At 59.5% G+C, this 27,954-nt stretch overlaps 1 protein-coding gene across 5 annotated transcripts; it reads left to right on the top strand.

Moving 5' to 3' along the window:
• Nucleotides 1-1,769: 1,769 nt before the first annotated feature.
• On the top strand, nucleotides 1,770-27,409 carry CIC (capicua transcriptional repressor). Of its 5 annotated transcripts, XM_087826717.1 has the most exons (21): nucleotides 1,770-1,784; nucleotides 4,210-7,005; nucleotides 18,305-18,454; nucleotides 18,538-18,772; nucleotides 18,853-18,982; nucleotides 19,077-19,259; nucleotides 19,339-19,504; nucleotides 20,538-20,740; nucleotides 20,836-21,061; nucleotides 21,431-21,534; nucleotides 21,765-22,992; nucleotides 23,075-23,262; nucleotides 23,705-23,826; nucleotides 23,926-24,092; nucleotides 24,196-24,498; nucleotides 24,592-24,917; nucleotides 25,138-25,427; nucleotides 25,528-25,679; nucleotides 25,755-25,886; nucleotides 26,191-26,322; nucleotides 26,420-27,409. In XM_087826717.1, exons 2-21 carry the CDS (start codon nucleotides 4,221-4,223, stop codon nucleotides 26,785-26,787), a joined length of 7,590 nt encoding a protein of 2,529 aa, XP_087682843.1. In that variant the 5' UTR covers nucleotides 1,770-1,784; nucleotides 4,210-4,220; the 3' UTR covers nucleotides 26,788-27,409. The 5 variants fall into 5 exon arrangements, with proteins under 5 accessions (XP_087682843.1, XP_087682842.1, XP_087682845.1 ...); XM_087826716.1 differs by having other exon boundaries at nucleotides 24,196-24,917; nucleotides 25,525-25,679; XM_087826719.1 differs by lacking the exons at nucleotides 1,770-1,784; nucleotides 4,210-7,005 and adding an exon at nucleotides 16,248-16,356 and having other exon boundaries at nucleotides 24,595-24,917; nucleotides 25,525-25,679.
• Nucleotides 27,410-27,954: the final 545 nt, after the last annotated feature.

Here is a 27,954-nt window from a genome sequence, read left to right as displayed (position 1 = left end):
GAGGGAGAGAGAGATAGAAACATCAATGTTGAGTCATTGATCAGCTGCCACCTGCATGCCCCCCATTGGGGATCGAGCCCACAACCTGGGCATGTGCCCTGACAAGGAATCGAACTGTGATCTCCTGGATCCTAGGTCGATGCTCAACAGCTGAGCCAAGGCAGCCGGGCTGGGTGCATTTTCTTCACACCTGGTGTGAATCCTGTGCTCATACTGGGAACCCAACACAGCCAGTGTTTATTGCTCCCCATTATCCTCTCCAGGGCAAATCCAATGTGGACAGAGAGTATGTATACACTAAACAGGTTAACACCTGGTGTAAACCCCATATCTGGGCAGCAGAAATTTACTACTGACAGAGCATACCCCTCTCCACCCTAGTGTAAACCCCCCTTTAAAAAAACCTCGCTCTCGCAAGATGTGAACACCCACGAAGTGTAGCTCTCCACGGAATGCAGTGTGAAGTCCCACGAAGTGCTGCATTTTCCCATTTCGTGCCCCCATGCCTAGGAGAGCTGTCAGACAATTGCACTGTCCTTAAATGTCAAAGTCTTGGAGAAGGGAACTAGTCCCCAGGGTCCCCAAATCCCAGGCAGCGAGCGTTGACTACACTGCAGCGCGCGCCACCCCGCACTTGCACGTTCTCTCCCCTCCCGGTGGCAACAGGGCTTTCCGCGGGGCCGCGCCAGACTTTCTAAGGTTGTTGATTGGTCGTATCCCGGCCGCCCGACAGCCAATCAAGCGAGGGAAAGGTGACATCACTCTTTTTCTTCCCCTCCCCCGACCCCAAACTTTCCTACTCCCGACTACCAGCAGCAAAAACCACGTGGGGGAGGGGCAAGAGAGTAGAACCTGGTGAGGTCATTGCACCGCCCAGGACACTGCTGATTGGTCGCGGGGCTTGAGGGTGGCGGTTGGCTGTTCCTCGCACCTCCCCCTCGTGCCGCTACAGCCGCTGCTGAGAGGAGCTACCGGCGTCGCCAGAGCCGGGAATCCGGGTGAGTCGGGGCCCTGGGTCTAAGATGCTCCTGGTGTCCAGTGAGACTCACGAGAAACTGCCCTTTTCGACTTTTTCTCTTCCTCGGGGTTCTTTGGTGCTTCAGTCACCCTGTCACATGGGAGTTGTAGTCTGCCTTGTACTGTCTACTATGGGCCGGAGACGGAAGAAGACTACCATTCCCAGCAGGAATTGCGACTAGCCGGTCAACAAACTCTCAGGCCACGCCTTCTATGCCTGCTCATTGGAGAGCCTGTCCATTAGCCCCTCCTTCTTGCACTTCATTGGCTACTGTCCCTCATAGAGCTGGGTTCCGGCTTAGAGTGCAAAGCGACTGGGTACTGTATTCGTCATTCGGCACTAAGACTGCCTTTAATTGGTCATTGCTGGTGTCAATCACTGGGTGGGGGGCAGGGTCCTAGGCATATCAGGCAGTCGTAGGCTCAGGTTGGTGTCGGTCCCAAAGGGAGGCCGGTCTTAGACTTTGGCTCCGCCCCCTAGCGCTGCCGTGTGGGCGCGATTGGTGGTGAGGAGTGTCGGTCGTCGTCGAGAGGCGGAGCTGACCAGGCTGCGAATAGCTATTGGTCTAGGACGGCGCCGGTCAGCGGGGTTGTGGCCGCTGATTGGCTGGTTGCTCCAGCTGTTGCAGGTCCATTCACCATTTTGTGTGTTGGAGTAAAAAAAAAAGGGAGAATCGAGAGGGAGAACCGGAGGGGGGGCGGGGAGGGACCGGACCGGACCGAGCCGGGGCCACGGCCCCCCGCCCCGAAACCCCGCCGAGCCCGAGGTGAGGGGCGGGTCCAGGGCTGACATGGGCCGGGGGGGTTTGGGGTGCTGGGGGCCGAGAGGGGACAGGTGGCAGGGACGGGGAAGGGGTACAGGGGGAAAAGGGTGGGTGGGATGGTGGGAAGGATGGACAGAGTGGAGGAAGTGGTGGATAGGAGGCGGGACAGAAAAGGAGTGACTAGGAGAGGATGGTGTGCAGAGAATGGGTAACAGGAATGGAGGGGTGACAGGACTAGATCAGGGTGACAGGGAGAGGAAGGGGAGAGAGTTGGAGGGGGTGACAAGGAGAGGTGATGGGGAGAGAAGGTGGCAGGTCCAGAGATGGTTGACAGGAGAGTGACTGGAAGGAAGAAGTGACAGAGATAGATGTTTATGGCTGGGGGTGGGGGTGGGGGGTGACTAAGGAGGGGGCCTAGGGCCTGTGAAGAGAGAGGTAGAGATAGAGTTGGTGACAGGATGGGAGAGAGAGTGGCAGAGAAGCTGGTGCCAGAAGGGCTGTTGGGAGCAGAGGGCATGAGACTCTGAAGGGCCAAGGCCTGGGCTGACCTGGGCTTCAGGAGTTACTGCTCAGATTCTAATGGGGGTTAGGGTCCACAGGGCCTAGGGTGGGAGTTATCCAGAGAAGGGTAGATAGGAAGAGAGTAGGCCTCAGGGGAAAGAAAGAGGTTTGGCTTCTGGGGTGGAGAGGCTGGGCCAGGCAGTAGGGTCCAGGGGTGCCAGGCAGTACTGTTGTAGGCCCTGGTGGAGTATGCAGAGGTTTGTGTTTGGCCAGGATTGGGGCTGGATTTCATTCCCCAGGTTGGTTGCCTAGTGGGTCAGTGGGGAGAAGGTGGTGGTGGCGGCTGCCCAACTCTTGGGCACTTGGGTGCCTTCCTCAGTTTGAGAAACCCCGGGCCCTCCAGGCTCTGCCTATGAGGACCACAGGATTGGCCCAGGGAAGGGGCAGCCTGGGACTATAGGGTCCACAGGAGCAGCAGGCCTTAAGTAGAAGAGCATGAGGTCAGGGGTCCCTGAAGACTTGAGTCAGGGACCCCTACTAGGGGTGCCTCTGATATGTTTGGTTTACAGTCCAGGGCTCCTTCAACACCCCCCCTCCCTCCACAAACACCCAAGGCCCCCTTTCAGCTCCTCAGGTTCTCTTAGTCACTTCAGAGTAAAGTTTTTTCCCTTTTCTCAGGGTAGCTTGAAAGGGGGCGGGCAGTAATGACTATTCAGGAAGTGGGTGAGGTTAGCCAGCTGGGCTTGTCCTGCTTTCTTTGACTTACCCCAACCTGGAGTCAGGGGGCACATTTAGGGGTTAGGGGGGCCTGGCCAGCTCAGCCACCTTGCCAGAGCTAGCCCAGCCAGCCTAGTAGGGTGGGGATACATGCAGGCCACAAGAGGGGGCTGGGCTTGTGGGTATAACACTGGGTGCTATGGGGGGAGGGCAGGCTCCGATCCAGTGGGATAGGGAACCCCTGGGGTATAGCTCCATGTCCCACTGTGTGATGACGTGTGTGTGTGTGTGTGTGTGTGTGTGTGTGTGTTTGTGCGCATGTGTGTGCTCATGCGCGGCCCCGTGGCAGTGCTGGGTATGAGCTCTTGCCTCAGACGTGCCCCTGCCTGCTCCCTGCCAGGATCTGGGGAGATGGCTCTACCTGGCAGGCCCGGGGTGCAGAGCAGAGTGGGCAGCTGTTCCTCAGGACTCTCAGTTGCCCACTCCTTCCCTCAATGCCTGGCCATGCCAGGCTGCTCAGTAGGGTGGGGCAGAGGGATGTGGAGAGAGGCTCACATCACAGCCCAGTCACCCCCCTTTCTGTGGCTGTGTGTGTGTGTGAGTGTGTGCACTCTGTGGATGGTGACAGTGCAAGGAAGCGTGCCCTCTGAATCATGTGACAGACAGCACACTGAGATGGTTAGGAGGACAGACTCTGGAGCCAGAATGCCTGGGTTCAGACCCTAGCTCTGTTCATAGCTAGATTAATTTAGACAAGTTACTTGATGTCTCTGTGCCAGTTCCCGCAAGTGTGAAATGGGCTGTTAGTAGCCTTTGCCTCTTAGAACTGTTGCGAGGATGAAATGGGTTAATAAAGGCAAGTTTAGCCCCGGGGTGGCACAAAGTGAGTGCTTCATGGGTGTGAGCCGTTACTACTTCTTGCGTTGCCTTGGGGCAGTCAGAGTGTGTGCTTGTGCCTGCTGTGTCCTCCACAGAGGCAGCAGATGTATGTGAGTGTCCCCGAGGAGCCAGAGTGAATAGATCATGGAACATGGGTGCCACTCTGTGTCTAGTTGCTGGCCAGGGGCCCATGGGGGACAGCCAGGAAGGAGACCTCAGGAATCATGGAGTTCAGGCGGGGACCTCAGCAAAGGGGGACTCTTGGGGGTTGCTAGGCCTGGGGGATTCCCAAGTTGCTCCCAATGACCCCTCTCTGCCCTTCCACCTGCAGGTGGACAAACGATGAAGCCAATGAAGAAAGCATGTGCTGGCCTCCCAGGTCCTGGCAGCGGAGGCAAGTCCCCACCAGCCACCAGGGCCAAGGCCCTGAGGCGGCGAGGGGCTGGGGAGGGTGACAAGCCAGAGGAAGAGGACGATGAGGTTCAGCAGCGGCCAGGCCCAGAAGAGGCTGAGGAGGAGGAGGAAGAGGCACAGCAGGGCTCAGGGGGTGAGGGGCTCCCCCTAGAGCCGGGCCCTGATGACCCCACCCCTGGCCCAGCCGAGGACCCCAAGGCAGAGGGTGAGGCTGGCCGCTGGGAGCCTCCACTCAGCCGGAAGACGGCCACGTTCAAGTCACGAGCACCCAAAAAGAAGTATGTGGAAGAGCATGGTGCTGGCAGTGGCAGCGGCGGAGCAGCTGGGGTCCCTGAGGAACGGGCCGGGACCCCTGAGGAAGCCAGCGCCCTGGGTGTTCCTCCACGGCCACCCACCTCCGCCCGTTCCTCCTCCACTGACACAGCCAGCGAGCACTCGGCTGACCTGGAAGATGAACCAGCTGAAGGTTGTGGGCCAGGGCCATGGCCCCTGGGTGGCACCAGTGGCAGCTATGACCTGCGGCAGCTGCGATCCCAGCGGGTACTGGCTCGACGTGGGGATGGCCTCTTCCTGCCCGCTGTGGTGCGCCAGGTGCGCCGAAGCCAGGACTTGGGTGTGCAGTTCCCAGGGGACCGGGCCCTGACTTTCTACGAGGGGGCACCCGGCAGTGGTGTGGATGTGGTTTTGGATGCCATACCGCCACCAGGTGCGCTGGTGGTGGGTACGGCTGTCTGTACCTGTGTGGAGCCTGGCGTGGCTGTCTACCGTGAAGGTGTGGTGGTGGAGGTGGCTACCAAGCCAGCTGCCTACAAGGTCCGCCTCAGCCCTGGCCTTGGCTCCCAGCCAGGCCCACCAACCACCCTCCCACAGCCATCGCAGCCGTCACATCATGAGCCCGAGGAGGCCATATGGGTGGCCCGCTCCAGCCTTCGCCTGCTTCGGCCCCCATGGGAACCTGAAGCCCTGTCAAGGAAGCCCCCCACCAGCCCTGAGGAGGAACAGGCTGAGCCAGGGGCCTCCCTGCCACCCTGCCCTGCTGCCCTGGACCCCAAGCAGCCTGAGGATGCTGAGGTCTCCAAGATCAGCTTTGGTGGCAGTCTGGGGGCTTGTGGGGAGGGCGAGGAGAAGCACCCACCATCCCAGGGCACCCCGGCCCTGCTCCCACTGCCCCCACCCCAACTCCTGTCACCGCCACCCAAATCCCCAGCCTTCGCAGGCCCAGGCCGCCCTGGAGAGCAGCCCTCACCCTGCCAGGAGGGGAGCCAGGGCGGCAGCCGGAGCAGCAGCGTGGCCTCTTTGGAGAAGGGGACTGCGCCAGCTTCCCGGGCCCGCACACCACTGACAGCAGCCCAGCAGAAGTACAAGAAGGGCGACGTGGTCTGCACGCCTAACGGAATCCGGAAGAAATTCAATGGCAAACAGTGGCGGCGGCTGTGCTCCCGAGATGGCTGCATGAAGGAGTCTCAGCGACGGGGCTACTGCTCCCGCCACCTGTCCATGCGAACCAAAGAGATGGAAGGCCTGGCTGACAGTGGCCCAGGTGGGGCTGGGCGGCCTGCTGGAGTGGCAGCTCGGGAGGGCAGCACCGAATTTGACTGGGGTGATGAGACATCGAGGGACAGTGAGGCCAGCAGTGTGGCGGCTCGTGGAGACTCACGCCCACGTCTGGTAGCGCCCACTGACCTGTCACGCTTTGAGTTTGATGAGTGTGAGGCAGCAGTGATGCTAGTATCCTTGGGCAGCTCCCGTTCCGGCACGCCCTCCTTTTCCCCGGTCTCTACACAGTCACCCTTCTCGCCAGCACCCTCACCCTCACCATCGCCACTCTTCGGCTTTCGTCCCGCCAACTTCAGCCCCATCAATGCGTCCCCCGTCATCCAACGCACTGCTGTTCGAAGTCGCCACCTGAGTGCCAGTACCCCTAAGGCAGGTGTGCTGACGCCACCAGATCTGGGCCCCCACCCACCGCCACCTGCCCCCCGAGAGCGCCATTCCTCCGGCATCCTACCTACCTTCCAGACCAACCTGACCTTCACCGTGCCCATCAGCCCTGGGCGGCGGAAGACAGAGCTGCTGCCCCACCCAGGGGCATTGGGAACCCCTGGTACAGGGGGTGGAGGAGCCACCCCAGACTTCCCGAAGAGTGACAGCTTAGACTCTGGTGTGGACTCAGTGTCCCATACACCTACACCCTCCACACCGGCAGGCTTCCGGGCTGTGTCGCCTGCTGTGCCCTTCTCCCGCTCCCGCCAGCCCTCACCATTGCTGCTGTTGCCCCCACCTGCTGGCCTCACCTCGGATCCTGGACCCTCTGTGCGCAGGGTGCCTGCTGTGCAACGGGACTCACCTGTTATTGTCCGAAACCCTGACGTGCCACTACCTTCCAAATTTCCTGGGGAGGTGGGCACTGCTGGGGAGACTCGGGCTGTAGGACCTGGACGGGGTTGCCGAGAGACCCCGGTGCCCCCTGGGGTGGCCAGTGGGAAGCCTGGCCTGCCCCCACCTCTGCCGGCCCCCGTACCCATAACCGTGCCTCCAGCCGCGCCGACTGCTGTGGCCCAACCAATGCCCACCTTTGGCCTGGCTTCCTCGCCCTTCCAGCCAGTGGCCTTCCACCCCTCACCCGCTGCCCTGTTGCCCGTCCTGGTGCCCAGCAGCTACACCAGCCATCCTGCCCCCAAGAAGGAAGTCATCATGGGCCGGCCTGGGACAGGTAAGAGGTGCAGTGGATGGACTGGGCGAGGGCTCATTTTGAACAGGGTCATTTTCAAACTGACGCTCGAGAGGTGAGCTCCTGCCTCGGGAGGAATTCAAGGGGAGGCTGGCCTCTCTGCATAGATGTTCCAGTGGGAATTCATGTGTTAGGCAAGGGACTGGACTTGAGAAGCTCAATGCAGTGTTTCCAGAGGCCTCCCGTTGGGAACATACTCTCGAGGGGTCCATGGAACCATTCCTGAGTGGAGCTGTTTGGGTAACAGGATAATCATGATGACAGTTCTCATCGTGATTGGGGGGGTTACTATGGTAAGAACTGTGCATGGGTTATCTTGCCGAGCCCTCACACCCACCCCATGATGTAGCCCTCAACATACGGGCCTTGCTCTAAGCCCTTTTCAGATATTAGCCCCTTTAGTCTTCACAACAACCCTAACAGGTGGGTGCTATGATTGTGCTCCTGGAGAGGAAACAGGTCAGGTTAGTAACTTGCACAGGGTCATGTGAATCCTGGAGCTAGCCTTCAAACCCAGGCTGCTCTTGACCACTGGACCATAGTGCTGGTTACAGATGGGAAGACTGAGACTCCGGTAGGTTCTTCTGCCGGGAGGTGGCAAGACCAGGATTGGAGGTCCCATCTTCACCATGGTGCCCAGTAAACATCGCAGGTGCTGTCAGTGCCCTAGAGGGGGAGCTGGGGGTGTGCTGGGCACTGTGCCCTGGTTTGAATCCAGGTATGAATCTAGTCTGGCTGCCCTCAGGACAGGGCATGTAAGGCAAGAGTTGAAGAATGAGCTGGAACCAGCAACCATGGAGCTGAAGAGCTTCCTAGGTGGCCAGTGGGAAAGCAGGTTCCAAGGCCAGAAGGAGCACAGCTGAAGAAAGCCAGTGTGGCTGGAGGGCTGAGGCCAGGGGTGGACAGAGTAGCGTTTCTGAGAAGGTGCTGGAGAGATAGGGGTCCAGGTGAGGCTGGGCCTTGTCAGAGCAACTCTCAGGGAGGGTGACAGACCCATCACCAGCCTCTTCCCTAGCTCCTTTTAAGAATCCACTGTTGGCTGAGCGCCCTTCTGTGCCTGGTCCTGTGCTGGTTGGTGCTGAGGATACACTTCTGCCCTCAGAGGGCTCACCATCCCTGGTATAGACAGACTGCCCAGACGGACTGTCCAGAATGGTCAGGGTAGGGATAGGGGGAGGCCCAGGAGGCTGTGCGAAGTTGGGGAGGACTTCTTGCAGGGGCCAAGGGCTTGTAAAGTGAGACCTGAAGGGTGTGCAGAAGTGAGTGCCAAGACCAGCAGGAGAACCTGTAGGCAAAAGGAACCTGCAGAAGCAAAGGCCTTGGGGTGAAAGCAAGTATTTGAAAGAAGTTGAATCTGCAAAGACTGGCTGCAGACGGTGGATGAGTGTTGGGATGTGCGACTGTATTGGTGAGCAAGGGTCAGATGATAGAGGGCCCTTATGAGACGTGAGAACTTGATCCTGAGACCACTAGGGAGCCATGGAAGGTTCTGAGCCCATCTGACCATGGCTATTCTAGAGGCAAGGAGACAGGGAGGAAGGAGCTGCTGTGGCTTGGGCTGGGGCAGAGACCAATACAGGAAGGAGCTTAGCCCTGCCCTCATAGAGCTGCAACCCAGAGCCAGGGCACAGGGACACAGGCTCTGCTTACCTCCCATGCTCATATACTGAGGTCGTGAGCTGTGTTTTTTTCCATACTTCCTACAGTTTTTACATTTGTTACTGTAATTGATATGAGCAAAATTCCACAGAAGTGGGCACAGCAGGGATTTCTGTCCTTAGGCAGATGAAGAAACTGAAGCAGAAGGACTCTTAACACCCCTCCACCCCCTTACTTTCCACATGCCTACGGCCCCAGACATTGCCCTGGTAGCATCACCTCACATGACCCTCACTACTGCCTTGTGGGGAGCGATGGCACTAATGCAGGTGACCTGAGGCCTACAAGGGCAGGCCCAGCAGTGGTTCCTGCCACCATTTTCCAGGTGAGGAAAAATGAGGCCCTGACAGAACAAGAGTCCTGACTGAGTTCACCCTGCCAGGGAGGAGCAGGACTGGGCCTTGAACCAAGTCTCCCAATCTCCAGATTACAGGACTCTTCCTATCAGAAGTCATAGTAATAATTTGAGTATTACCCATGCATGTGCCTGGCCCACTCCTCAGTAGGTGCTGACTATTTACTCACTGAATCCTCGTAACCTCACAGGAGGTCAGGACGCTTATTATTTCCAATGGACAGAGGAAGAAACTGCAGCTCTGGACTTGCCCAACATCACACAGCCTAGGATAAGAAAGAGCAGGATTTAAACCCAGGCTGTCTGGCTCCACAGCCCAGGCTCTTAAGCACTCTCAATAATAATGATGAAGAAATAATCGTAACCACTCTTTATTGAGCATGTACCATGTGCCCAGCCTCAGGTGTGGGGCCATCCTCATCGAATCCACCCAATGCTATGAAGTAGGAATTACTAGCCTCGTTGTCGGGGAAATCTGAGGTTCATTGAAGGGGGAGGCCCCTTGCTGGAGGCCACCTGGTCGTCAGGACTTGTCCAGTGCCTGTCCTGGCGGTTCTGAGCCGCGCCTCTTCGACAACACCCATGCTGAGGTATCCAGGTTGCCCTCGGGTTCCCAGTCAGCGGGCCCTTTTGTCCTCCCAGAGTCCTCCCTAAACCCTTGGGAGGTGGCACCTCGGGGCCTTCTCTCTTGGAGGCCCAGATAGGGTAGACAGTACCCAGTGGTATAGTGAAGGCATAGTCCTGGCCCCTTCTGCCTGCCCATGCCAGAGCCTGACCCTCACTCAGGGCAGCAGGTGTGAGGGGGTGGCTGGGCAGCCTGCCTGCTCCTGCCCCCTGCCAGGCATTTGCTTCCGCTGGAGGACATGCCGGGGCAGGCGGGAGGCATTCTCTGCATTCTGCGCATGGCCAAGCCAGCCAGCTGCCATTGCCACCTCCCTGTGACTGTTCCCCCCTACTCCCCAGGAGAGGAAGCTGCCCCAGGGCCTGCAGCCCCAGCCCAGGAGGCCAGATGTTTCAGCCCAATTCCTGGCACAGTCTCCCTTTCAGCTCCCAGGATCAACCTGGCTTACCCGTAATGACAGGCAGTGCCCCTTCTCCTGGGTCTGTCTGCCCATCTGTCTCTCCCATGGCTTCCTATGTCTGTCTCTGTCCATTTCTGGGCCTGAGTTCCTCTCTCTGGACTTCTGTCTGTCTGAGTCTGGCTCTCTCTACAATTCTTGGTTTGTTTTTCCATAGACATCAGTCCTTATCTGAGCTTTCATCCCACCCTCTCTCTGTTTTGGCCCTCTGTGCCAGCCTTAACCTATCCCCTGGCTCCCCTTCTCCCACTCTTTAGACCAACTTTTGGCCTCCATTCTGGCCCCCCGCCCCAACCCTGTGCACATCAGGTGCTTTGTTCCTTGAAATCAGTGGATAGTTGCTAAGCACCAGGTCCCTTACTTCCTTCTTGGAGAGTGTTGGGAGGTTGTCCAGGCCTGAGACAAACTAACTGCCCACTACTGTCCCTGAACCCTGCTGAGAGATGTCAGGAGCCATCTGCAGACCTATCTACACCCAAGCACCTGTTTCCAAGACAGGCAGGAAGGTGGGGGCTGTGCTGGCCAAGCTAGGAGATCCGGCTATGGGGGAGTGGTAGGAAAGCAGCTCCTGTGCCCACCCACCTTCTAGAGGGCATGACCCAGATCACCCTATATCCCCTCTCCACCACCACCTTTCAGGAGACACATTTGGCGCCAGCTCCATTTAACTGAGCCCCACATGTAGTCCACCCCAACGAGTAGGACCTCAGAGACCAAGCAGGTGGGGAAAATGAGGCCCAAAGAGGGGCCAAGGGTCTCCTGACTCCCCAAATCCAGATCCTGCCCAACAGAATTTGTTTTGTCTCAGTGAACCCCATCTCTACCACCAGATGTTCCTCCTTATTCTTCCACCAGGCCCAGGCTGAGCAGTCCTGGGGGTAAGTGGGTGGGGAAGGCAGATGTGGCTGCAGGCACAGGCAAGGATGACAGAGGTACAGAGTCTGGGGAATCCAGAGAATAGAGACAACTCTTGCTCAATGCCAGGTGATGAGGGAGGTTCAGGAAGGCTTCTCATTGGAGGGGACATTTGAGCTGAAGAAGCAGGAGGAATGAGTGGATTTCAGGGTAGTGAAAGGAAAGGGCGATCCAGGCCAAGGCAGTACGGGAGCAAAGGCCAGGAGGGTGAAAGTGCATGACCTCTGAGTGGCTAGTTGAGGCTGAAGCTGACACTAGAGCCTAAGTTTGGCAGAAGGGTGCCATGGAGGACAGCTCCAACCAGGCCAGGGTTGAATGCCAGCCCCTGAAGAGCCAAGAAAGGGTTTAGAGCAGGGGAGGAAAAAGGTTGCACCTGGGTGTCAAAGATCTCAGGAGACTGCCCTGGAGAGGAAGGAGGCCTAGGCTGGAAAGAAGAGGATGACTTGAGGGGAGAGGAGTTTGTGAAGTAGCAGGAGCGATTCTTGGAGATCTCGTGGAAGAGCCCCCTGGCACCAAGAGCTGTGAGAGGTCAGGCTGCCTCCTGGCGGCGGCGACGGGCGGCGGGTTTGCCGGGCCGCCAGCGCGCGCATGCGCAGCGGCGGGCGGGGCGGGGTAGGTTGTAGGAGCACCCGGCGTCGGGCGCCCCGGCATTAATGGCTCCATTAGTGGCCGGGAGGAAGGCGCATTAGCGGCGGCGACGGCGTCTGGCTCCCATTACCACCGGCGGCAGCAACTGCACCGCAGGCGGCTGGACCCTAGCCTGCCGCGCCACCTCCTCCGCCCGCACCCCATTCCCTATTCCCGCTCCCCACTGGAGCCTGGGCCAGGGAACCCCCGTCTCCCCATTTCCGCAGAAAAGGCAGATTGTGAAGCCAGGCAGATCTGGGTTCAAATCCCGACCGTGCCACCTCCTCCTGACTGCAAAATCCTGTCCCCCTCTGGGCCTTGTTTCTTTCGAAGCAGCGGGGCGACAGTGCGCCCAGGACTTTGTAGATCTGAATTTGCACCCCTTGAGGGCCGCGCCCAGCCCCCGCGGGTACCAAGGGGCACCGGTTCCCGCGCCCCAGGGGGTAAGCGCCCTGTCGGGCCTCTGTTCTTCCTATTGGCCGCCGGCGCGCCTGCCGATGCCCATTGGCGGAGACTGGTTCCCCCACCCCTGCGCTATTAACTCCTGAGCGACCGCGCCCTCGGGCTGGTGCTGGTAGGGCCCCCCACCCCCTGCAGACAGCTCGGGTGCCAGCTGGCCCTCGCCCCGCCGCGGCCCGCGTGGGTGTCAGGCCGGCCGGGCGCCCGCCCGCCCTCCCAACACAAAGCGGCTTTGTGGGGCCCGCCGGGGGCTGGCTAGGGGCCAGGCAGCGAGTGGAAAATCTCGTGAGCTCGGGGAGGGGAGGAGAACGCAGGGCGGCGCCCCCTCCTCCGCCCGGGCCGTGGCGCCTCCCTCAGCCCGCGCCTACCAGCCCTCCCACCCCGGCGCCTGCACACTACCCCCGCCCCCGTCCCTTCCCACCCCCAAACCCACATCCCGCCCTCGGTCCTATCCCACCCATCTCCCAATCCTTGGGGACCCTCCCCCACACTTCTCGACTGCCTCTTTTTCCCTCCTGGTCCCCCTGCCTACCCCAGCCCCACTCACACTGACTCACCCCGGCGCTATTTTTAGGCCCCCATCCTTTCGGAGCCGCACCAGCCCAATCCTGGGCTCGTTCCCCAGGCAACCCTGGCTGTCGAAGACGCCTCCGGGAGTGGGTGGGTGGGTGTGTATGTGGTGAGCGGGTGAGGGGATCTGGGGACACCGGGTTGGTGAGCCCAGGCGGGGTCCCAGGCAGGGCGGGGAGCCGTGGGCGGCGGGGGTGGGGTGTCTCTCGGGCTCAATAAATAGGGCCCGTGAGTTCAGAGCGTGTCTGCTGTCCCTCAGTCTGTCAGCATCCCTGGCTTTATGCCCCAGGCCTCTGGGCAGGCCTCAGCCTGTGCCGCCCTGGGTGGCAATTGGTGTCTCTGTCTGGGCTTCGTGTCCCTAGGCTGGGGTGGGGTGGGGTGGTGCATTGGGGCTGTTTGGGGCCAGACCTTTTGTGGAGTTGATTACGGGGTGGTACAGGGGATGGCTGTACCATAGTTCTGCCCCAGTACCTGCCTTGAGTGAAGGATGGCTTTCCACCCCCTTTCAGATGGGGCTGGGGCCCTGGTTTGGGGAACTTCCTCAGCATTTTCCAACTAGAGAGGCCCTAGTTAGGGTTGAGGATGGCTGGAGAGATGGAGCTGTGTGGGTATAGGACCTGTTCCCTCTTCTCCACTCCTAATCACCCCCACCCAGGGTTCCTCCACTCTGAACAATGGAAGCTAAGTATAGGGCTGGCCCAGTGCCCAGGGCAGGGGGGCCCTTCCTGCCTGGATTCCGGCCCCTCCCTGCCAGTCTTGGCCCCCACTTGGCTGTACTTGTACCCTGTAAGGGGCCTCTTCTCATCCCTCCTGTGTGGGCACTGTGTCTTCTACCAGATGTGCAACCCTCCCAGATGTGTGGGGCCCGCTTTCCCTCCTGTGCCAGGCCTAGCTCTTTTACTCCCCCAACAGAAGTGGGGGAGTTGGGGGCAAGGTTCCTCAGAGCTCTATCCCTGGGCTCCACTGCAGTGGGGAAGGGGTTAACTTGCCAATAGGTGACTCACCGGTGGGGAGAGGAGGGGGCAGTGGTGGGGAGATAGTGGCCACATTGATTTCAGCCTTGGTTTCTGCCTCACATTGCAGTCCCTGGGGCTGTGAGGTAATGGAGGGTCTGAGTCTGGGGCTGCCTACAGAGGAGGGGGCAGTCACTTAATAGTCCCTCTGGTGGCCCCTCCAGGCTCACAGCCAAGTGTCTGGCCCTGCAGTCTCGAGGTCAGAGGGCTACAGATGTCCCCTTACCCTCTGGGCTCTGGTTACCTGGTTTGGCTCCCTCTCCATGCCTTCAGCTCTGTCAGTGGATGGGGCAGGCTGGGAAAAGGGTTTGTCTGCTACTCTCCCACCCCACCTGTGAAGGAGCCCACGCTTGGTCCATCTGAGCCTATGCAACCTTTATCAACTCAGATGTGACCCCAGGCCTCTTTCTCCATTGGGTGTGGCCCCCGGGTCCACCTTGGGTGCTCCAGGCCTTTGCATCTCTGCCTGGTGGACCCTGAACCCCTGCCTGTGTCTCTGTGTTTTCCCTCTGAGCCTATCTATAGTTAACCAGTCTCTCTGTATCATAGTCTAACCATATTCCTAGACCTCTGTTTGGGAGTCTGTGCCTATGTCCATCCTGCGTTTAAATTTTCAGTAGTGGGAAGAGCATTTGAGTTGCAGTACTGGGCTGTTATGTCTGACTGTGTGATCTTGCACAACTCATTCAGTTTCTGAGCCTCATTTTCTTATTTGAACAATGGGCATAGTAAAGTGCACCTCCTTAGTGGCTGTGAGGATTCAGTGAACAAGATAATACATATAAGCTCCCAGGACATTCCTTTCTTCCTCCTGGCCCTTTCTCGGAAGGGGTGGCTCCCTACCTAAGGTGTGGGGCCAGCTCACAGTGGTGTTCTATGAGGTAGAGGGTCCTGGGTGGCTGCCGAGTGTCAGGCAGGGTAGCTGAATGACTGTGAATGGCCATGGCACTCTGTATACCTGCTAGGTCAGGGTACTGAGGTGTAGTTAGTGCTCACCAGGGTAAGTTTATATAGTTTGTGGGGTCTCTATAATAGTGTCTGTGAGAGTTTGCCTGGGTTGGGGATGAGAGTACCTTAAAGGCTGTGTGAGTATATGTAGAAGAGCATGTGTAGTTGTGTGGAAGGGATGTGAGGTGTGTGTGATGGAGAAGCAGTGGCTGTGATGAGGTGTGCATGATCATTCTATTTGATATATTGTGTTTGTACAATGATTAATGTGGGCCAGTGAATGTGTGATGAGGTTATGCGTTGGTGAAATATGTATGACAGGATATGTACAAAATGGGTCACGTGAGGAGGACGGGTGAGAATGAGTGTATGATGATGGGTGGGGAGTGATGGACCGTGAGTGTAGGAACTGATACATATATGTGAGCAGGTGTTCCGAGATTTATGACTTCGTGTGTGAGTGTAAACGGAGGGTACATGTGACCGAGGGGTGTGTATGAAATAATGGGTGTGGCAGGAAAGTCTGTCTATGAGGGGTGTGTGTGTGCTGATGTGAGTGAGGGCTGGTGAGGGCTCAGGGGTGGCTCCCTCAACCCTGCGGAGACGTGCGTGCGCAGGTGGGCCAGGAGCGCGTGAGCAGTGGACTAGGCACACACACAGCACCGCACACAACCCTGGGGCCTCCGCAGCGCAGCGCCCCGAACCGCCCCCCTGGCTCCGTGCCTTTACTGCAGTGCGCCCGTCCTGCCTCTTTCCTCCCGCGGTCCCGCCCCCGGACGGCTTGGGGCCAACCGGAGCCCGCCCCGCCCTGCCCTCATTTGCATATGACTGACGTTCCCCCGGGGCGGCCAATGGGGGCGGGCGCGGCGGGGCCTGACCCGCGCGCGGTGTCGACAGCCAATGGGATCACGCACGGGGGGCCGGGCTTGCGCGGAAGGCCGCGGGGGAAGCGGGGAAAGGGCGGGGGGAGGCGCGGCGGGGGGGAGGGGAGCGCGTAGTAGTGGCGGGGCGGGGAGGCGGCGGTGGTTCGGCGCGGGGCTCGCACGGAGCGCACGGGCACACGCACGCTGGTCCATCTGTCCGTCGGGGGCCGGAGGTCGACCCGGCGCTGATCCGGGGGCCGGGGAGCCAGAAAGGCGGGGCGGCAGCGCCTGCAGCCGGGGCGCGCGGGGCCAGAGCCGTTACCCGCCGGAGCTGCGAGGGAGGGAGCGAGCGAGCCAGCCACGGAGCGGTGAAGGGAGGGGGCCGCGCACGCGCACCCGCGCACCCGCGCCCCGCCCCGCCCTTCGGGCTCGGTGCGGGAGGAGGGAGAGGGAGGGGGCGTTGCCGATGGCCCCGGTGCCGCGCGCCCCGTGACGGCCCCCGCGCGCGCCGGGGGGCGGGGCGGGTCCGGAGCGCTCTGAACTCCCCCGCCCCCCGGGCGGCGGGAGGCAAGCGGCGTTCTGCGCAGGCGCGTCCGGCAGAGACCCCCGTGTGGGGCGGCCGGAGGGGGGCGGTCGGGAGGTGGGGGGGGCATGCGGCGACTGCCTCCAGCTGCTCCCGGGCCGGAGTGGCGGCGGCCGAGGAGCCGGCGGCGGCGGGCGGAGCGGCGGCGACCGCTGAGGAGGCGCGAGCCCCAGCCGGGCCCCCCTGCGCCGGACCATGTACTCAGCCCACAGGCCCCTGGTGCCCGCGTCCGGCGCGGCTTCCCGTGGCCTCGGAATGTTCGGTCAGTAGTTCCTGGAACTGTAGGGGTCAAGGTGTCGGGGTGCTAACTGTGGAGCTGCGGTGATGGGGTTATAGCAGGAGAATGGTAGAGACAGTAAAGGAATAACGAGGAAAGTTACAGAGCTCGGCTGTAGTGGTTAGTGACGGCGGGTCAAGTGGTTAGTGACGGCAGGTGGGAGTGTAGCGGAGTGATGGGCGTGGGGACTAGCTGGGGAAGCCGTGGAGTTCAGGCAATGGGGTGAAACAGGTCCGTTGTCATTGGAGGTGAGGGGTGCAGAGTAACTACCTTGGGAGCATGGATTAGAATTGGAGCTGCTGGCCCTAGGTGTGGGCTAGAGTGAGGGAAGGGGCTGCGGTTGAGTAGTGGGACTAGGACAGGATTTGGGAAGTGAGCGAGACACTGCTCAGAACAGTGTTGGGCTGTAGTGTTTGCGGTGAGCTTTGCGAAGGGAGAGGGAGAGACCCAAAGACCCTGGAGGTAGTGCACTTGGGAGGAGTTCAGGAGGGGCAGGACCAAAGGACTGTTCCCTCATTGTCTGCTGGGCCCCTTCACCCAGCAGATGAGGAGGCACTGGTGAGAAAGATCTTTGTGAAGAGAGGGACAGGTTCAGGTCCCTGGGGGCTGTTATGGGGTTAGAGGGCTGAGAAGGCTTTTGTGTCCCCAAGGCCCCAGCATTTGGGGGTAGGGTCGTCATAGTGTCTTGAATCTTTTCCAGTGCTGGCCTCCGTGTTCCTCTCTGGTTGCCTTGATGTCTATTTTTTCTTTTGTCAGCCCTTCACAGAATCAGGTCTCTCGAGGCCAGTGCCCTCACAGAGGGCTCCCCTAGTCCAGGCTTTTTAAGGCATGGGGGGTGGTCACTCCAGGTCAGAGTGGTCTGGGTCAGGGGGAGGCTTGGAATGATGGAGACCAGGATTAGGGCGTTCCCCTCCTCCCTTCATCGTCTTCCCCTAGCTGGGGCCTCCGCTGCTGGTTCCACTTCCCCCAGGGAGCCAGCAGTGAGAGGGAAGCCCACTCCTAATCTCCGCCTGCCCCAGGAGTCCTGCCAGTCACCCAGCTCCTGGAGCTGAAGGTGGGACCTCTGGGACCGGCCCCTGGTGAGGGAAGTGCCTTCCTGTGTATATCCTCAAGGAAACACCTGGCACTCTTGCCTTCCCTGGGCAGAGACTTACAACAGTTCTCTCATTTGTCCCATTGTCTGCCTTTTCTTCAAAGGAGTTTACTACACCCTTCTCTCTTTCTGGGCTTGGAGGCTGTGCCATGTCCTAAAGATGAGCTTGGGGGTTTAGGTCGAGGGAGACTACGAGGCCTCTTCACAGGCAGTAGATTCACTTTGGGGGTAAGGGGAGAGATTCTGTAGCCTCCTGTGATTAGCCCGGGAAGGGCAGGTCTGGGGCCTGTGGTAGGAGGAAGGAGGCAGAGAGACAGACTCAAGACCCCACGCCCTGTGGGTAATAGAGGGAGGAGGAGAGGGAAGACAGGGCCATCTGCCTCAGGAAAGAGAAAAGGAGTGTGAGGCCAAGGTAAGGGACTATGTCAGATGGCAACATGGGTGCTGACAACATAGCATGGCTAGGGGAGGGTCTCCAGACCTTCTGAGGTCTTGGGGCCTTGGGAGTGTAGAATGGCAGTCGAACATGGCCTGGTTTGTGACAGGAGCCAGTCGTTTCTCTGGCCTGGTCCCTAGTGGCAGGGCTGGTGGAGGTGGGGGGAGGGAATGGGATGTGAGGACTCTTTCCCTTCCCTGCTTCTGTTTTCATTTTTATAAACCTAGAAACTTTTCAGGCAGGAGTTTTTTCTGAGTGATGACACATGCATGATGTCAAGAGGTTCAGGGCTAGGAGAAGGGAGTGTAAAGGAGGTGGAGCTACCTTGTTCATGGTAGAAAAAAGCTTGGGTTGAGGGTCAAGGCCGAGTTCTACCGCACAGCTCAGCTGGCTTCTTCCCACAGTGTGGACAAACGTCGAACCTCGCTCTGTCGCTGTGTTCCCCTGGCACTCCTTAGTCCCCTTCCTGGCCCCCAGCCAGCCAGACCCCTCTGTGCAGCCAAGTGAGGCCCAGCAACCTGCCAGCCACCCAGTGGCTTCCAACCAGAGCAAAGGTGAGGGATGAGGGGCTGTGGGAAGGCATGGGGACAGTGTTGAGGTGGCCCCAGAGCCCTCTGATCTTCCTCTCTGTCCCCAGAACCTGCTGAGTCGGCAGCTGTTGCTCATGAGCAGCCACCAGGTGGGACAGGGAATGCTGACCCTGGGAGGCCCCCTGGAGCCACATGCCCTGAGAGTCCAGGGCCTGGACCCCCACACACTTTGGGGGTGGTGGAACCTGGAAAAGGCCCCCCTCCCACCACTGAGGAAGAGGCCCCTGGCCCTCCAGGAGAACCCCGGCTGGACAGTGAGACAGAGAGTGACCATGATGATGCGTGAGTGCCCCAAGACTTGGGACTGGGGGGTGGGATGGCCAGAGATATGGTCCTCATTGTCCTTGCTGCTCCCACCACAGCTTCCTCTCCATCATGTCTCCTGAGATCCAGTTGCCTCTGCCACCTGGAAAACGCCGGACCCAGTCCCTCAGTGCCCTGCCCAAGGAACGAGACTCATCTTCGGAGAAGGATGGACGCAGCCCCAACAAGGTGCCTCATCCCCACCTATCTACAGATTATCTATGGATGCCCAAGCCTGTCTCCTTGGTCCTAACCATTCCACTTGGGCCTGTGTCTGCTGTAGCGGGAGAAGGACCATATCCGGCGGCCTATGAATGCCTTCATGATCTTCAGCAAGCGGCACCGGGCCCTGGTCCACCAGCGTCACCCCAACCAGGACAACAGGACCGTCAGCAAGATCCTGGGCGAGTGGTGGTATGCCCTGGGGCCCAAGGAGAAACAGAAGTACCACGACCTGGCCTTCCAGGTAACACCTCCTCCTCTTGGCTTCTCCCCAGCTTCCTCTGATGGGTGGGTGAGTTAAGGGTCCTGCCATCTCCTGCCAGGTGAAAGAGGCCCACTTTAAGGCCCACCCAGACTGGAAGTGGTGCAACAAGGACCGAAAGAAGTCCAGCTCAGAGGCCAAGCCCACAAGCCTGGGCCTGGCAGGAGGGCACAAGGAGACAAGGGAGCGGAGCATGTCGGAGACAGGCACTGCTGCTGCCCCTGGAGGTTAGTTAGCTCCTTGGTTCTCCTGCCCTACCACCTCCCTCCCTGAGAGTCTCTGTACCCCCTTGATTGCTCATCCCCTGCCCCAGAAGCTCCTCTGTGTCACTTTTTTTAAAAAAATACTTTTTAAATTGATTTTAGAGAGGAAGGGGGACCGGGGGGGGGGGGGTGGTAGAGAGAGGAACATTGATGTGTATCGAGCCCAAAACCCAGGCTTCTGCCCTGACCAGGAATTGAACCGGTGACCTTTTGGTGCATGGGAAGACGCTCAGCTGACTCAGCCACACCGGCCAGGGCTACCCTGTCACTTTTATTTGAGGACTCTTACCTATAAAGGAACTAGCATTTGTCTCATCTGAAGGATCCAGGAAGCTCTAGACAGATAAAATTTCCAAACAGCACTCTTATTATCAACTGCTATTTACTGAGCATTTACTACATACCAGGCATCAAGGGGAATATAATCTCTAGGACTCAGAACCATACTCCATTTTCCAAATGAGTAAACTGAGGCCCAGAGAGGCAAAACCACTTGCTTGACATTACAGGAAACAGTAACTGGCAGAGCCAGAAGTTAAAGCCCAGTTTGGCTGGCTCCCAGGACCACAGTTGGAAGCCTCTCATTGATGCTTCAACTGAATACAGGTGTCAAGTGTGCCTGGCACTGTGTCGAGGTGCATTTCTGGAGCAATCCTGTGGGTCTGAGCTCACAACTCTTAGGGCATGGATGAAATGTGGTAACAGGCCTGTGGTTGTTAGCTGGCCAGAGCCACAGGAACCTGCCTCCAGGGTTTCTTACTCTCAGAAGGGCTGCCTCCTGAGGAACAATGGGCTGACTCCTTGCAGCCCCAGAGGGCAGGAATCAATGGAAAGGAGATGCTGGACTGGTGGGTGGCATCTCTTTTCTGCTTGGTTGCCCAGGAATTGCAGCTTGCTTTTGCCCAGTACCTAGAAATATTGTGGGTGGCTTGGCCAGTCCAGGTGCTGGTAAGAGGCTTCCTGACTCTGCAGTATTTCCCCTTCTTCCACTCTACAGTGTCCTCTGAGCTTCTGTCTGTCACAGCCCAGACACTTTTGAGCTCGGACCCCAAGGCTCCGGGGAGCAGCTCCTGTGGGGCAGAACGTCTGCACACAGTTGGGGGACCTGGTTCGGCCCGGCCCCGAGCCTTCTCCCACAGTGGGGTCCACAGCCTGGATGGCGGAGAAGTAGACAGCCAGGCACTACAGGAATTGACTCAGGTCTGGGGTACATGCCATGGGAGTGGGGAGGACAGGCAGGGAGGGCTGCCTGAGGTGACAGCCCCATCTGAACTCTCCCTGTACCTGCCCTGCAGATGGTGTCTGGCCCTTCATCCTATGCTGGCCCGAAGCCTTCCACACAATATGGGGCTCCAGGCCCCTTTGCAGCCCCTGGAGAGGGAGGTGCCCTGGCAGCCAGTGGGCGGCCTCCACTGCTGCCCACCCGAGCCTCCCGTTCCCAGCGTGCAGCCAGTGAGGACATGACCAGTGATGAGGAACGCATGGTTATCTGTGAGGAGGAAGGAGATGATGATGTCATTGGTGAGCAGTTGCAGGGACCCAGAATCCTGTCCAGGGGTCAGCAGGCTAAGGTTTGGATGGTGGGCAGAGATTGGATCCTTCCCTTCTACATTTATTTATGGTCACAGGCATGTTCAGTTCAGGCCCTACTGAGTAAGCCCAGCCCTACCCTTGGGAAGCCCCTGGTCAGACAGGCAACCAGGAGGACCCCAGCACAGCCAGGTCATTGGGCACAGTATTAGGTGCATGCTTGGGTAGGTGGGCACACCCCAGGCTGAGGACAATACTCACTGCTGGCTTGGGGCAGAGCTAAGGCCAGAGCCCAGCTTCTAGACTGTCCTGGCCTTATATTCGGTCCTTTGGCCAACACTGTTCTTTCTGCTTCCTCAGCTGACGATGGCTTCAGCACCACTGACATTGACCTCAAGTGCAAGGAGCGGGTAACCGACAGTGAGAGCGGAGATAGCTCTGGGGAAGACCCAGAGGGCAGCAAGGTAAGGGCTTAGGACTTGGTGCTGTCTGGTCCCACTCAATTCCAGGAGTGGGGATATCTTGTGTGTTGACAGAGGACCTGGAGAGGGAGGCTATTTGCCCCATGGGGAATTGTGTCACAGCCTGGATGAATCAAGGCCTTCAGGTGGCCTGGCTGCCCAACGGGACAGACAAGCAGGGTGTAGGTGTCCAGGCTCCCTGACAGAGTTGTGTCTCTTCTCCTTCCACCCAGAGCTATAGCCGGAAGGTGTTCTCGCCTGTGATTCGTTCTTCCTTCTCCCACTGCCGTCCGTCGCTGGACCCTGAGCCCCCAGGGCCCCCAGATCAACCTGCAGCCTTCAGCAAAGGCTATGGGCCCACCTCGTCCTCCTCGTCCCCGCCTACACCCTCCTCAGCGGCAGCAGCCACCTTCTCATTGGGCTCAGGGACCTTCAAGGCCCAGGAGTCAGGTCAGGGCAGCACAGCAGGCCCACTACGGCCCCCACCTCCTGGGGCTGGGGGCCCAGCAACACCTTCCAAGGCCACCCGCTTTCTCCCAACGGATCCTACCACCTTCCGGCGCAAGAGGCCTGAAAGTGTGGGGGGCTTGGAGCCACCTGGCCCTTCAGTTATTGCAGCACCTCCTGGCGGGGGAGGAAGTGTCCTGCAGACACTGGTCCTGCCTCCAAACAAAGAGGAACGGGAGGGCAGCGGAGCCCGCATGTCCTCAGCCCCAGCCCCATCGCTGGCCTTTGGGGCCCCAACAGCCCCGCTGTCCCGTCCAGCCGCCACCATGGTCACCAACGTAGTGCGGCCTGTCAGCAGCACTCCTGTGCCCATCGCCTCCAAGCCCTTCTCCACCTCTGGCCGGGTGGAAGCATCTCCAAATGACACAGCAGGTGCCAGGACTGAACCCATCACTGGGTCCCGGGCACCTGGGGGCTCTCCACTGGGCGTCAGTTTAGTGTATTCAGACAAGAAGTCAGCAACAGCCACCTCTCCAGCCCCACATCTGGTGGCTGGGCCCCTACTGGGTGCTGTGGGGAAGGCGCCTGCCACTGTCACCAACCTGCTGGTGGGCACCCCAGGCTATGGGGCCCCCGCACCCCCTGCTGTCCAGTTCATTGCCCAGGGGACCCCTGGCAGTGGGGCCACTACAGGCTCAGGAGCAGGTGCTGGGAGTGGTCCCAATGGGCCAGTGCCCCTGGGTATTTTGCAGCCAGGTGCCCTTGGCAAGGCTGGGGGAATCACCCAGGTGCAGTACATCCTGCCCACACTGCCCCAGCAGCTTCAAGTGGCGCCTGCCCCAGCACCAGCCCCTGGGACCAAGGCAGTGGCTCCCGGCGGCCCTGCACCCACCACCAGCATTCGTTTCACCCTCCCTCCGGGCACCTCCACCAACGGCAAAGTCCTGGCTGCCACTGCACCCACTCCTGGCATCCCCATCCTGCAGTCTGTACCCTCTGCCCCGCCCCCCAAAGGTGAGGCCTGGGCTGGGCAGCACAAGTAGAGGGGCCACAGGCCTTTTTAGCTCCCTTTAACCTCTTTTCTTGCCTCTTGCAGCCCAGTCGGTTTCTCCTGTGCAGGCCCCACCCCCAGGCGGCTCAGCCCAGCTGTTACCTGGGAAGGTACTAGTGCCCCTGGCCACTCCTAGCATGTCAGTTCGGGGTGGAGGGGCCGGCCAGCCGCTGCCCCTGGTGAGCCCGCCCTTCTCAGTACCTGTGCAGAATGGTGCCCAGCCACCCAGCAAGGTAAGGGCATCCTGGCTGTGGCCCCACCTGTCCCTCATTCTTTTCCTGCTGGGTGTTGCTCTCCATGTCCTAGGGTTTCTGTCTGCCTTGCCTTCAGTCTCTCTTTTTTCTCTTTTGTCTGTCTCTGGGACTGTCTTACCATCTTCTCAGTGTCTCTTTGCATCTTGAGTTTGGCCTCAGTGTGCAACTTGTTCCTTTTCTGTGTCCCCCACCTCTTTTAAAAAATTTTTTAGAAAAATATTTTTTAATTTTTAAAATTTTCTATTGGTTTTTATTTATCTTTGTCTTCTCCCCCACGTCTTGCTGTCCTCTTTCCCTTTGTTCCAATCCCAAGTTTTGTATTTCCTGTCTTGGCTGAGACCCACCCTTCTAGGACTTGGTCCTTCTCTGCCCCACTCTGGGTCCTCGACTCACTGCAGCCTGTGGGTGCTCTTGCCTGCAGATCATCCAGCTGACTCCAGTGCCTGTGAGCACACCCAGCGGCCTGGTGCCGCCCCTCAGCCCAGCCACAATCCCAGGTCCCACCTCGCAGCCTCAGAAGGTCCTGCTGCCCTCCTCCACCAGGTAATGGCAGTTGAACCCTCACCTGGAGGCAGTCCCAGGGAAGGGGGTGGATGGGGCCAGCTTGCTTCACTTCTCCCCCCTTTCCTCCTCTTGTGGCAGAATCACCTATGTGCAGTCAGCGGGCGGGCACACACTGCCTCTGGGCACCAGCTCAGCATCCAGCCAGGCTGGAACAGTCACCTCATATGGACCCACAAGTTCTGTAGCCCTAGGCTTCACCTCACTGGGGCCCAGCGGCCCTGCCTTCGTGCAGCCCTTGCTTTCAGGTGAGGGATGACCTGGCAGGCAGTGCTAGGGATCCAGGGTGGGGCTGAGGCAGCCTAGGCCCTAACACAGGCTCCCGCCTCTCCTCTGTTTCCCTCTCCGCAGGCCAGGCCCCACTACTGGCTCCTGGCCAGGTGGGCGTGTCACCTGTGCCCAGTCCCCAGTTGCCTCCCACCTGTGCAGCCCCTGGAGCTCCCGTCATCACAGCATTTTACCCTGGCAGCCCCGTACCCACCTCGTCAGCACCCCTGGCACAGCCATCCCAGGCCCCCCCAGGCCTGGTCTATACTGTGGCCACCAGCACCACCACCCCTACTGCTACAATCCTGCCCAAGGGCCCACCGGCCCCTCCCACTGCCACTGCCACCGCCACCCCAGCCCCTACCAGCCCTTTTCCTACTGCCACAGGTGGGTGTTCGGCCAGCCCAGGGTGGGGTGAGTTGGACCCAGGGAATGGGCTCCAATCAAACCTTGCTCAGCAAATGCTCTTCTCCCCACCAGCAGGCTCCATGACTTACAGTTTAGTGGCCCCCAAGGCCCAGAGGCCTACCCCTAAGGCCCCCCAGAAAGTGAAGGCAGCCATCGCCAGCATTCCTGTGGGCTCCTTTGAGGCAGGTGCCCCTGGGCGGCCTGGCCCTGCACCCCGGCAGCCCTTGGAGCCTAGCTCAGCTCGTGAACCTGCTGCCCCTGAGTCCGAGCTTGAGGGGCAGTCTACAACACCGGCCCCTCCACCTCCCCCAGAGACCTGGGCTCCCACTGCCCGGAGCAGCCCCACACCACCCCTGCCTGCTGAGGAGCGGAGCAGCACCAAGGGCCCTGAGACTATGGTGAGTGTCCAGCAGGCTTGCTGCAGCTAGGTTCTGTCTCTTGGCCCACCCTTCTTCCCTGCACATGTGTCTGAGCCACACCCTTGTCCCTCCTGCTTGATTGTCACTGGGCTTTTTCCAAGATTATCTTGGGCAATCAGCACCTGTCTTTGTGTTTCTGGGTTTTACCCCAGCAAGTCTGAACCCAGTTTCCTCCATCTTCCTGCCATCCCCACCTCAGGCCAGCAAATTCCCCAGCTCATCTTCAGACTGGCGTGTCCCTGGGCTGGGCCTAGAGAGTCGTGGGGAGCCTCCCACCCCTCCCAGCCCGGCCCCAGCTCCAGCTCCAGCTCCAGCTCCAGCTCCAGCTCCAGCTCCAGCCCCTGGTAGCAGCAGTGGCGGTGGCAGCAGTGAGGGCAGTAGTGGCAGGGCAGCTGGGGATACCCCCGAGCGCAAAGAGGCAGCTGGTACTGGCAAGAAGGTGAAGGTGCGGCCCCCGCCCCTGAAGAAGACATTTGACTCTGTGGACAAGTGAGCATGGGCTGGGGTTCTGGTGGAGCCTGTGGGGTTGGTGGGAGAGTGGGTGGCTGCAGGCCGAGCAGGGGAGGTGACCCTGCCCGCTCTCCAGCAGGGTCCTATCAGAAGTAGACTTCGAAGAACGCTTTGCTGAGCTGCCGGAGTTTCGGCCTGAAGAGGTATTGCCCTCTCCCACCCTGCAGTCTCTGGCCACCTCACCTCGGGCCATCCTGGGCTCCTATCGCAAGAAAAGGAAGAACTCCACTGGTAGGCAAGGGGACCCCCAGGGTTGGTGGGGGACAGACTGGGGCCACCTCCCCTGAGCCTGCTTCTTTTGACCAGACCTGGACTCCGCCCCTGAGGACCCCACATCTCCCAAGCGCAAGATGAGAAGACGTTCCAGCTGCAGCTCGGAGCCCAATACCCCCAAGAGTGCCAAGTGCGAGGGAGACATCTTCACCTTTGACCGCACAGGTGCTGGTGCCTTGGCCAGTGGAGCTGTGGAGGACACAGGGCCTGCAAGGGGGGTGGGGTCTCATGCCAGGGTTAGAGATGGGAGAGGTGGGTGGGTGTCTGAGAGGAAGGACAGTGGGTCAAGGGTGGGTTCTAGAGGCTAACAGGCCTCTAAACTGCCAAGTGACCTTGGCAGGTCCCCTTTCTGAATCCTGCTGTGGAATAGAATTCAGTGAGGGCTGGGTGGACACTCAGACAGTGGTGTGAAGGTAGGGTGGCCAGAGTTCTGCAGTAGCCTTGATCACACTCCCTGCCCTGTTCCCAGGTACAGAAGCCGAGGATGTGCTCGGGGAGCTGGAGTATGAGAAAGTGCCATACTCGTCACTGCGGCGCACCCTGGACCAGCGCCGGGCCCTGGTCATGCAGCTTTTCCAGGACCATGGCTTCTTCCCATCAGGTGAGCATGTCTTGGAGTCTTGGGGGGTTACTTGGAGGAGACTTGTCTGCTCATCTCATCCTCCCCTCCCCAACCCCCACCATCCTTCTGTCCCTAGCCCAAGCCACGGCAGCCTTCCAGGCCCGCTACGCAGACATCTTCCCCTCCAAGGTCTGTCTGCAGTTGAAGATCCGTGAGGTGCGCCAGAAGATCATGCAAGCGGCCACTCCAACGGAGCAGCCCCCTGGAGCCGAGGCCCCCCTCCCTGTACCGCCCCCCACTGGCACTGCTGCTGCCCCTGTCCCCACTCCCAGCCCTGCTGGGGGCCCTGACCCCACCTCACCTGGCTCGGACTCTGGCACGGCCCAGGCTGCCCCACCACTGCCTCCACCCCCAGAGCCAGGGCCAGGACAGCCGGCCTGGGAGGGGCCCTCCCAGCCCTCCCCCCCACCCCCTGGTCCCTCCACAGCTGCCACAGGCAGGTGAGGGGCCCCTGAGAAGATTCCAGGACCCATAGTACCTAGTACCCCCCTCAGGACATGGACAGTATGTAGGTGGCAGGAATGGGGGGGGGCAGGATGGTTACCTCCTCCCCAATAAAGCCATTTCGTCCTTTCCAGATTGGGACGGGATGAGGCCTGCTCCTCTGTGTCCCCCTCCCCCCACAGCTCCCTCCTGGTGATGGGGGGCAGCTGAGGGAAAGCAGGGGCACAGTCTCCCTCTACCGAGCCCCTGTACATAATAACCTGGAGTGTGTGACCTTCAGATCTTTTCACTTGTACTTTATGCAAAATGGCTCGTGTGAGGGCTGCAGAGAGAAGTGAGGGCCTTGGCCACAGGGAGGCACCTGTGGAGTAGGGGGAGTTCATGCACCCCTTTTTCCCCCAGAGGGGCTGGACTCAGGTTAGTTTGAGGGTGGGGGCTCCTGCACTTTGCCACAGGCATGGGGAGGGTTCTCTCCCCACTCCTCTGCCCTCCCAACTTGGGTTGTACTTTCTAAGAAGGTGATTCCCCCTACCCTTGTCCCCATCCCCAGAACAAAACATGTTGATCATGTGCAATATTTCTTACTGTGCCGAGAAGCCGAGATTAAAGCTGTTTAACACAACTGTGTAGCTGCCCACTTGAAAGGGAGGGGTGTTGGTTGTACAAGTTGTATCACTGGATGGCCATGGAGCTATCTTCTTTCCCCCCAGTGAGGTGAGAGCAATGCCAGGACTACTTCCTCCCAACATCAGAAAGACCCGATGACTTGAGGTCCCTGACCCACTGTAAGCTGGGCAGCCTCTCTGTCTAGGTCTAGTGCTCAAGGAGCTGTGACATCTCTGCCTCTTTCTCAGCCATCTAGTCTGCATGGGCTTGGGGAAGGCCTAGATGTGCAAGGGCAGTTTACCCTCGAAGTTCCAGTTGGATCTGGGGACAGTGACACGTCTGGTCTCAGACCTCGCGGCACTGTCCCAAGTACAGTGCTGTCCTCAGAGTGACCCCCTGCTGCCCCCACGTGGCCTGAGCTAGCACTGCAGCCAGGCCAGGGACCTCCTGGGTTAGTACTCATCTCTGCCAGTGGATAGTGCTCAGCTGAAAGAAATGCCTATACCCTGTGTGGAGGGATGGCTGTTGGGGGTGGGAGGGTCTGGAAGCTTCCAGAGCACC

Source organism: Miniopterus natalensis, chromosome 18, assembly GCF_054644295.1.
Source record: "Miniopterus natalensis isolate mMinNat1 chromosome 18, mMinNat1.hap1, whole genome shotgun sequence".
Classification (NCBI taxonomy): Eukaryota; Metazoa; Chordata; class Mammalia; order Chiroptera; family Miniopteridae; genus Miniopterus; species Miniopterus natalensis.
The sequence above is the reverse complement of the archived record's forward strand: the minus strand, read 5'-3'. Positions and strand labels throughout refer to the sequence as shown.